This window comes from Grus americana, chromosome 1 (assembly GCF_028858705.1).
Source record: "Grus americana isolate bGruAme1 chromosome 1, bGruAme1.mat, whole genome shotgun sequence".
In the NCBI taxonomy this organism is placed as follows: Eukaryota; Metazoa; Chordata; class Aves; order Gruiformes; family Gruidae; genus Grus; species Grus americana.
This window is the reverse complement of record NC_072852.1, coordinates 109648104-109659161: the sequence shown is the minus strand read 5'-3', so window position 1 is coordinate 109659161 and position 11058 is coordinate 109648104. Positions and strand designations below refer to the sequence as shown.

At 40.1% G+C, this 11058-nt stretch overlaps 1 protein-coding gene across 6 annotated transcripts in view; it reads right to left on the bottom strand.

Moving 5' to 3' along the window:
• Positions 1-733: 733 nt before the first annotated feature.
• USP25 (ubiquitin specific peptidase 25) overlaps positions 734-11058 on the bottom strand; it is a 97097-nt gene continuing 86772 nt past the window's right edge. For all 6 annotated transcript variants that reach the window (XM_054830827.1, XM_054830819.1, XM_054830801.1 and 3 more), the window contains 4 exons: positions 9583-9662; positions 2628-2751; positions 1781-1976; positions 734-1330 (listed from right to left, as the gene is read on the bottom strand). In XM_054830827.1, the coding sequence (XP_054686802.1) occupies positions 1158-1330; positions 1781-1976; positions 2628-2751; positions 9583-9662 (573 nt within the window). In that variant the 3' untranslated portion in view covers positions 734-1157. The remainder of the gene's footprint in view (positions 1331-1780; positions 1977-2627; positions 2752-9582; positions 9663-11058) is intronic.

The following is an 11058-nucleotide window of genomic DNA, read 5'->3' as shown; positions in this document are numbered from 1 at the left end:
ACAGGATTACCTAAGGACACGTTAAATTTCTTTTTCCACAAAATAATTAAGTTTCTTCATTAAAACCAGATAGTGTTTCCGTTCTACAAAACAAGCCCTATAGATCTTTCCTTTTACTTCCAATAGACATTTAATTAGGACAGATAAAAAGATTTCTGAGATATTCTGTTGCAACAATAGCAACCCATGTCAAGTAAGGAATTAACGTAAGGTTTTATTTCTAGTCACTTATATGACTAAAATACCAATTAAAAAAAAAGGATTAATTCTTAAGCTTCACAAATTCTATTTTTTTTTTTAAAACCTTTATTTCCTCTACTTAAATCAACTTCAAGAAACTTTGCTCAGAGGATATAATATATTTCTACTGAAAATACTTTTTCTTCTAATTTTCTTTCTAAGAATAGAAGGAAGGTGCCGTTATTGTTTTGCTTCAGAAGCCAGTTCCTACTATCAGAAGAGACTCAGCATGGCCACACTCAGACACGAAAGTGTTCAGGTGCAGTATCATACAGATCAGTAAAGAATATACAAAAAACCACGGTGTATAACACTGTGACAGTTTTTCAATATATTCACATACAGTAATCTCTGACTACCTGTAACTAAACTGGCCATAAATCCTGAAGAACCTTGTCTATAAAATTGACTAACCCATCAATATACCGTATCTCTTCTAAAAATACCCGTATTTTACACTAATATACAAGGTATCTGCTTGCAAACACAGAAGTAGCCATAAATAAAACTTTATTCTTTCATTTCATTTACAAGCTACCAAGTACCATGTATTTACACAGCACTGGACACTTAAAGTAGTTGCAGTCACAAAATGATCCAGACAGCTGTTGATAAAGTAAAGGATCTTAAGATAAAAGCAAAGTAATACTGAAACAGATAAGTGGCAAAAAAAGCAGTTTTGCCATAATGATCAGACTTGCATGTTGCATCAATTCTGGTTGAAACGACTGAGCGCCATGCGATTCTCAGCTTTAATTGTTTGCAGTCTGGCTAAAGTTTGTACAGTCATTTCTCTTTTGCAGTTATTAAAATAAAAAAGTTAAAAACTATAGCAGCAACAAGCAAACCCTGTGACAGGAAGGCAAGGTTTAAGAACTAAAAAAGTTTATACAATGTGCTTAGGAAGGCTGCAGAATTTATCTTCCATCAGCTGGAGTTCGACTGAGTGACAACATGATTCGGGCATATCTTTCACACAGTTCGTGTGTGGAGTAGGAGGGTAACTTTGGCGGGTCGTTGAAACCTTTAATCTCTGTAGAACAATCTAGCAGTTTTGGCAGGAAATCTGTCAGCTTTTCTTGCAAATTAGCTGCAAATAAAACAAGAAAAACAAACATGAGCATTTACGTCTGCATGTGGAATTCTCCTTTTTCTGCCCAACATTGACTTTTTTTTAATTTGTGGGTGGGAAGAGGAGGAGTTTCACTTGGAATAATCTACTTTCTTCAGGTCTGCCAGCAATAACTAGGACATACCAATTCCTAGTAAGATGTTAACATAAATGCCCCTTCACAAGGTCTAACACCACAAATGTTTTTCCATTCAAAAAGCATGTTTCCTTTAAGGCCTCATATCCCAGTGCAATATATGGAAAAACTGTTTATTTAAACGTGTACAGGATTATTCAAAAGTCAGGGTACCTCAAAATACATTACCAAGACACAAAAGATATAGGCTCAATTCAAGACACTAAAAACATCACATTTATTTAAAAAAAAAGCGTGCAAGGGCCTTTTATCTTAATGAATAAATGACTTACGTTCCATTTCTTGTCCAAGATAGGAACACCAACGGTTTCGCATATCTTCCACAGCAACAATATCTTTTTCTTCCATTTCATCCACCAGTAGTAATGGCAAACACGGGACAATAAGCTCATTCATAATGATCAGGCCATTATTTACTTCCTGATCATCTCCTGATTCAAACAGTGCTGCAGCATGTTCATTTAATTTCTTCATAAACCACCACAAAAAAGGAAAACCTTTAAGTATACAGCATTTCACATTCTACCATGCATCAGTTTCTGTTTGTTTTAAAGCACAGTTTTCCTACAAAGCTACCTGGTAATTTTACAGCTGTGATGCATATACTCTATTAACCCACTTGACGTTATGCTATTCCTCAAAGCCACTTCATTTGATACCTGCCAAGTCAATCTTTGCAGCTGTTCTTCTTAAAGACTGAGGTAGGTCCTATCACCCGCTTTTGTTATCTGACTATTGCTAAAAGTGACATAACCAAGGAAAAACCTACTTGCTTCCTGCTGATGCCTTTTCTAATACTTGTCTCCCATCAAACTGTGGCAACAGGGTGAGTCTGCTCACCAACGCTGTCAACTGTTGTTCCTACCTAGCCCAGAGATGATGGCAGTGAGCACACTATTTACATTCTTAAAGATGATTAATTATTGAAAAAAAGGGAATAATGTTTTCCTTCTTACTTTTGCTTTTTTCCCCTCAGCAAGTTAATACTTAGACTTGGGTAATGAAAGGGGCTTTTGGTTGGTTTTGGTTTACATGATGGCAACACTTTTATACTAATTCATTTGGTTAAAGCTATGCAGCAAGTTCAACTTTTTGAAACATACTTCACCCTTCACTTACGAGCAAACATTCTCGTCTGTAGTGAGATATCAGCTCTTCATCATGCCCTCTGTACGGGCCTTTGGACAAGAGTTCCTTGTTATTCTGGTAAGCATAGATAAGGTAGAGCAAGGCTTCCATATAGCTGAAGTAAAGAAACAAAAACATTAGATGCAACATCCAGGTACCACCTGTTTCAAGCTAACTACTGTGCTCTTCACAACACAGGTAGCTTCACCTGCTTGTTTAACTAAGTCCACCCGTCCCCACCAATCTCTTCATAATGGCGTTTTTTCTACCACACAATTTCATCTTTTATGCACGTTAAAACAACTTATTTTATTATCAGGTTAGATCACTTGCACATGAAGTCTGATCCAAAGCTCACTGAAACCAATGGATAACACTTCACTCACTTCAAAAATAGCTTTGGATTAGCCTTGAGTATACATGAAAATTTAATTTTTCCTGTGTGCATTTATGTCACATTAGGTTAGATCTTCTGTTGCCACATGTATCTTGATAGCATTCTCCACCTTAGCAAACAAGATTTAAAGCTGTTACCTTACTTCTAAAAAATAAACTGCGAATTTTTAGCCTCACTAACTCTAAGTTCTTCTAAACAATTGAAGTCTGAAGTGATGGAAGAAGCCGCAACAGCATTTCAAAAGCAGAAATGCCGACATACTGTTGATATTTCTGACTTTAATCTCAATGCAGAAGATAAATACAAACCTAATTGGTAAAGAACAAGTAACAGAGGACCTAAGAACCTAACAGTTAATAATCAACAGAGATCCCTTCACACACAGATTAACAATCTCCTCTTACACTGCTGCATACCATTTCTAGCAAACAACTTAAACTGTTAATTCTCTGACTTGGAGAAACCCAGTTATGACAGACAGCCACTGAAAGCAGTTCAGGCAGCTACCCTAAAAACAAGCAGTTAGAAATCTCATTCTTATTCAAACTTAAAAAAAAAAATCTAGGAAGAGAGATTTCCTAACAGACTGTTAGAGGAACAGTACATTGTGCACTCACTCACTCCTAGTGAGAAGAGGTGGTCATGGTTAAACTACCAAAACCAAACCACCAAACTGCTAAAAAAGGCTAGTTATGTGTGAACACACTGAAATCATAACCGAAAAATACATGTTAGAATTTTCCAAAGTAGGCCAACTCAAGACTTAAAGTAATGCCTCCCAATGAAGCTACATAAAAAGAAGGAAAAAGGCTACTTGAAATAGCAATGGTTCCTTAAAGCTTTACCTTCCAATATCCCTGTTTAGAAGAACAAGATGAAGCCAAATAGCATAGTTTCAGAATCTACCATGAAGTGATTTCAGTCAGCTTCGTCGGGTGCCCAACTCAAATGCCTCTATGGAAACGCACGTAGCATGGGGAACAAACGAGCAGTTACAGACACGTGCACGCCTGCAGGGCTGTGATCTCGTTGGCATTACAGAGATGTGGTGGGATAGCTCCTACGACTGGAGTGTTGGGATGGAAGGACACAGGCTCTTTAGGAAGGACAGGCAGGGAAGATGAGGAGGGGGTGTCGCCCTCTATGTCAGTGACCAGCTGGAGTGCATGGAGCTCCACCTGGGGATGGATGAGGAGCTTATGGGTCAGGATTAAAGGGAGGGCAGGGACAGGGGACATCATAGTGGGGGTCTGCTACAGGCCACCCAACCAGGAAAACCAAGTGGATGAAGCCCTCTATAGACAGATGGGAGCAGCCTCACGTTCACAAGTCCTGGTCTTCATGGTGGACCTCAGCCACCCCAGTATCTGTTGCAGAAACAACACGGCAGGGCACAAGCAATCCAAGAGGTGCCTGGCCAACGAGGAGAGGTGCCATGCTGGACCTTGTTCTCACCAACAAGGAGAGGCTAGTGGGCAATGTGAAGCTCAAGGGCAGCCTTGGTTGCAATGACCATGAAACAGTTGAGTTCAAGATCCTCAGGGCAACAAGGAGGGTGCACAGCAAGCTCACTACCCTGGACTTCAGGAGAGCAGACTTTGGCCTCTTCAGGGACCTGCTTGGTAGAATACCATGGGACGAAGCCCTGGAGGGAAGAGGGGCCCGAGAAAGCTGGTTGGTATTCAAGGGTCACCTCCTCCAAGCTCAGGAGTGATGCGTCCCAACAAAGAGGAAGTTGGGCAAAAACACCAGGAAGCCTGCATCGATGAACAAGGAGCTCCTGGACAAACTCAAACACAAAAAAGAAGCCTAGAGAGGGTGGAAGCAAAGGCAGGTAGCCTGGGAGGAATACAGGGAAATTGTCCTAGCAGCCAGGGATGAGGTTAGGAAAGCTAAAGTCCTGACAGATCATGGAACAGATCCTCCTGGAAACTATGGCACATGGAAAATAGGGAGGTCATCGGTGACAGCCAACACAGCTTCACTAAGGGCAAATTGTGCCTGACAAATTTAGTGGCCTTCTATGATGGGGTTTAACAGTATTGGTGGATAAGACAAAAGCAACTGATGTCATCTACGTGGATTTCTACAAAGCATTTGACACTATCCCGCACAACATCCTTCTCTCTAAATTGGAGAGACATGGATTTGACAGATGGACCACTTGGTGGATAAGGAAGTGGCTGGATGGTCCCACTCAAAGAGTTGTGGTCAACAGCTCGATGTCCAAGTGGAGATGCGTGATGAGTGACATTCCTCAGGGGTCAGTATTGGGACCAGCACTGCTTAACGTCTTTGTCGACGGCGTGGATGGTGGGATCGAGTGCACCCTCAGCAAGTTTCCCGGTGACACAAAGCTGCGTGGTGTGGTCGACATGCTGGAGGGAAGGGATGCCATCCAGAGGGACCTTGACAGGCTGGAGAGGTGGGCCTGTGCAAACCGCATGGAGTTCAACAAGGCCAAGTGCAAGGTTCTGCACATGGGTTGCAGCAATCGCAAGCACAACTACAGGCTGGGTGGAGAATGGATTGAGAGCAGTGCTGAGGAGAAGGACTTGGGGGTATTGATTGATGAGAAGCTCAACATGACCTGACGATGTGTGCCTGCAGCCCAGAAAGCCAACCATATCCTGGGCTGCATCAAAAGAAGCATGACCAGCAGGTCAAGGGAGGGGATTCTCTCCATCCACTCCACTCTCATGAGACCCCACCTGGAGTACTGCATACAGCTCTGGGGTCCCCAGTACCTGTTCTACTCTCTTTCAGTTTAAAACCATGGAGCAAGTCCAGAGGAGGGCCACAAAGCTGATCAGAGGGCTGGAGCACCTCTCCTATGAGGACAGGCTGAGAGAGTTTGGGGTTGTTCAGCCTGGAGAAAAGAAGGCTCCAGGGAGACCCTATAGCAGCCTTCCAGTATCTGAAGGGGGCCTACAGGAAAGCTGGAAAGGGACTGTTCACAAGGGCACGTAGTGATGGCTTTAAACTGAGAGTAGACTTAGATTAGATATTAGGAAGAAATTCTTTACTATGAGGGTGGTGAGGCACTGGAACAGGTTGCCCAGTGAAGCTGTGGATGCCTCCTCCCTTCAGTGCCAGGTTGGATTAGGCTTTGGGCAACCTGGTCTAGCGGAGGGTGTCCCTGCCCATGGCAGGGAGCTTGGAACTAGATGATCTTTAAGGTCCCTTCCAACCCAAATCATTCTATGATTCTTCCACCATGAGATCTGCTCATAGTCCCTTGCAATTCTAAATATTTATTGCTTAAAGTAATTAATATATTACAAGTACAGTCACTGTTCTCCACCTTTTTGTCCTCAAAATACAAGGCTATGCTGTCATTAAAAAAAGAAGTCCTATTACCCTATTCTCAAGTCCATTTCTCCTGCCCATGAAAACTCTTCACATCACTGATCATCAAGACAACTACCAGACAGCAGAAAACTTAATGTAGGAGGAAAGGGGAGAAGATGATTGCAAGGAACTGAAATAGCTGGATATAAAGCCAGAGGAGGAAGACCCTCTCTCCCTTTCCATTCTTAGTTCAGTTATTTGTGAAAATGCAGGTTGAAATTAGTGTTGAAAACTCAGCTGATTTGAATTAGAAACTTGCTGCCAGTAGTGGCCTTATTCCACATCCGTCTCTTCCTGCTCCTTCCCCCAGTTGTGTGACCTTTCCCTGAAACAACCGTAGTGCCATCTAACAGCAAAGCAAGCTATTTTAAATCACCATTACCATACATCCAAGCTTGGAGTCCTCATACATCTTGAGACTCTGAGGAATACAACTATAGTGTAAATTAGCAAACAGATTCTGCCTTTTCACACCTGAAGTGCATATGAGCTCCAGCCTATGAAGCCTAAGCCTAAAATAACTGAAGCTGCTCAAAGAATTATAGAGATCGCTGGGCCTAGGCTTTAGAAAAGATGCAGAAAGCACAGGCTGGCTAAATTTTAGCACATCTTGGAAAGAAGCATTTCAGTCAAAACTGAAAAACTGTATTGGCTTTCCAAGAAACTTAAAAGGCAACTGCTAAGGTCTACAGTTTGTTCACTTCTCAGTTACTACCACAAGAGTGAGCTGCAAGTAAAACTCCTGCCAATGTTCATTAGCTGGCTGTGTTCATCTCACCCATAGCAGGTTCCTACTCTATAGTACAGTCAGAGAAGATATGCCTCGAAGACCCTTTATTTCTCCACCTGTGGTGAAAAGAGGGCCTTGCCAACCACCAGAAGGGAACACTGAAAGTAGGCATGAAAAAGACACACCAAACTACTTCTTTAATGTTGATTTTGTGTTTGTTCAACACAGTACAATCATTTAAGGAAATCAGAGACCACCTTGATAAAGGTCAATTTTTTTTGCTCCATCTAGAGATTGAGTACTGCTAGGTATCAATCAGTGTTATTAAAACTAAGAAAAGTTGGTCGATTGAGGGAGATGGGTTTCTGAAAAAAAAAAAAAAGCGCCTCAAAACAGTCTTACTAATGAAGGTTACATTTTGACTATGAAAGTCTATGTTTTCATAAATATTTTTAAAGTTACATTTTTATGATTTCAGTGTTAATAAGGGAATTGGAAGATCTCATCAATTTAGTATCATTTTCAGAATAAGGATGGTAGTACTGCCCTCTACAGCGTACAAGATGTGAACCTCCATAAATATCTCAGTCCTTCGGGAACCTGTAGCCGAAATGTGAGTGCATAATTGCAATAGATGCCTTTAGAGCAGGTTAATGGATACCCAGATCCTCATGCATCCTCTAAGCATGCTTAACTCTAGTCTTACTGTCTTTGTATTAAATACCTCTTGAAGCATTTATGAAATTGCATTTCTTGCCAAAGGGAATAAATGCTACACTTCTTTGGATGTTAGACTAGTCTGATAATACTGTATTTTTTTACTTCTGACCAATATCAGAGCCTAAGACTGGTCATTATAGGCTTGTTTTCTAAATTATGAAGATGTTTGGTAACAAATGCCTCACCCTAATTTTGCAAATTAATGTAAATAAAGGAAAACTATACCAAAATGCTGTTTAGCACAAAGCAGAAACCTCTGCTTCCCTCCCCCTGGCATAATCAGAATATATTATGGTAAGGAGCAGATCAGTGAAAACACTGTAATTTTACAGCTGAAAGTGCCATCCTGGAGTCCCAGTGCCAAGGAACTTGCATATCTTCTGTTCCTGCCTGCATGCTTAGAGTGTGCATAAAGTCTGGAGGTAACAAGGAGGGTTTCTATATACCACACCACTGCCCGTGACATTTTTGCCTCCTTAAGGGATCAAGCAATACCATTGTCTTTATTTTTCAAATAAGCCAGGCAATCTTCTGACCAACCTTCACACATAAGCTGTTTAAGACTGACAAAGTAGCATATTTCAATTTAGATTATTAATGAATGTACTATTTATTACATGCTAGCAACCAGAAGACAAACCAAGACTATGGGCTCATTGTATTAGCCACTATACAAAGACATAGCTTGTCACAAAGACAAGGCAGTGTCTTTTCCAATCAATCTTCCTGTTTTGTTTGGGGCCTTTCTTTTTTGGGACCATACAAGAAAGAAATATGAAGCAATTTACTACACAACATACAGAAAAGAAATTGTTTGATTCCCACTATAATTCCCCTACCCATTGTGTTATGGATGAATAATCAGTGACTGACTACAGAATTGTTTCCACAACCAAGAATTTCTGTCATATGATAGCTCAATTTTCACACCACAGATGTCAGCCACTGGGTATTTTGCAGCTAATCATTTCATTCCTTTGGCTGGGCATGGGAGGAAGAGGTACTTTTGAACAATTCTGTTTCAAAGACTCTTCTGCAGAATGCTTTGAGGCATTTATACTGTAATCGCCATCCTTGTTGCACGTAGTAGATCAGAGAATAAATTTAACATTAAGTACATAAATGTCACCAATTTTTATGTAGCCACAATTCCTGACTTGGTTCAAAACCAGAAAGGAATGAATCACCGTTGCCTCATGGAGCTAAGACGAATCAGCTACAACTATGATAGTTACACATGATAGTTTTCCTCAAATATGTTCTTTTTTTCTTTTAAAGAACATTACAGGTAGAATTTGGCTCAGACAAATGCAGAAGGCAAAACTTTGCTTCTGTGGGAAGACCCAGTAAAAACACAGTTAAGATGGGGACTTGACTAATTGTGATTGCTAATGAAAGCAGATAAAGGTACGTACACATGTGGTGCCAGACAGAAAAGATTTTTTTTATGTCTGAGGGATACCCAGAGCACTTAAGTAGGAGAGAAGGAGGAGTACAGGTGCACGTGGATGGTGCTCTGAAGAGAGTCCATGACTTGATAAGGGACTGGAAATGGAGATTAAGAATAGGCAGTTGCAGGAAACTTTGGGGTAGATGCAAGACTGAAGACATTAATGGACGGAATAAATGCTTAACTAAAATGAAGAACACATTAAACAATTTTTAATTTAAAAAATAGCTTTACTTATCAATATTGCATTTTGCCTTCAAATCGCTCTACTACATTTGAGTTCTATACTACCACTTACCTCTTTTTTTGGAAAAACTCCAATCCTACCATGAGAAACATGGTTGTTTCCCTGAAATTTCTATAGTCTTGATGCCATCTCTGCATATGAGAAAGGGTATATAGAATTTCATCCACAAACATGAAATACATTTTTTTTTTTAATTTTTAATCACACACTTTACTTAGTGCTGAATACTTACAGTAAGTGCTAAGGACCCCCAGTAAGCTTACATGCGTGAAAAGTTTTGCCTGAATGTGTCCCCCCCAATAAAAAGAGAATTCTTAAATCTCTAAAATATTTCTAGATGAGATTATTTTTACGGATTGTATTATCATTTGAAAGGAACACAAAGCATTTTTGGAGAACCACAGTCAGAATTCTATGAGATCCCCTTTTTCTTCTCAAAAAGAGTTGAGAAGCTAATAGCTTGTTTTTTCTTCCCTACATTACATTCAGTTATTTATTCAGAAAGTGTTAGAAAGCTTTTTCATACACTAAATATTAAGCTTAACTTTCAATGTAAGAATGACATAGAAAAAGCCTGAACACTTTACATGGGAAGTGACAAAAACCCAAATGCATCCCCCAAACTGTGGAGATGTTTATATTCAAGCAAAACATTTATCTAACTGCATCACCATCTATACAAAGTGACTACTGGTACATTTTACAGGTAAGTGCTGTAAATGAGAAAGGCACTTTTACTGCAGGGGGTTAGTAGCCAACTTTCAATTGCTCATTAAAGATAAAATAGGGGACAGCATACCATAAAATAGACACAGATTCAACACAAAGAGCATGAGAAACGGTCCATGAAATGCCAGCTCACTATATAGGACAAATACTGATACAATCTTTGAAGAAACCACCAACTATCTGCCTCAGGAGCTAAAAAAGCAGCATGGTTCTGCAGGGGAACAGAAGACACCCCACTCCCTCCCTCTTAAAGCTAAGTCCAGAATTGTTTATTCTACCTGTGCAATGCCATTCAGAAAATGGCAAAATATTGAGCCTTGCACAGCCTAAAAAAATGCAACAGAAATCCCACTATGAGAGTCCTTTCCCCTCACAGGCTAGGGAGGGCACATTGTAGTGTACTAGCATCTACTGTACGTCCTGAACCTGGTAATGAGAAATGACAAGTAAATATTTTTCATTTGGTTTGTTGAGGGAAAGATTACTCCCATAGTCCTGCTGAACAAACTGTTTGGACCTAATAGCACGACAATGAGGTTTAAGTGGTCCACTGTAAAGAAGCGTTAATGAACAGCATTATGCAGAGTTGAAACTGATGTTGTAAAATCAGCCACAGACTTAACTTTAAATATGAGATTAATTATTTTGGCAAATATTAAATCACAATTATTTAATGTCTGAGATTTGCTCTTCTTTCCAAGTTTTTCTAAATGGCACAGGAGGAAAAATTAAATGCACGAACTGGTTATGTATGGTCTTGGCAAACAAAAGAAGCCGGTGCTCGTAAGAAAATGAGAA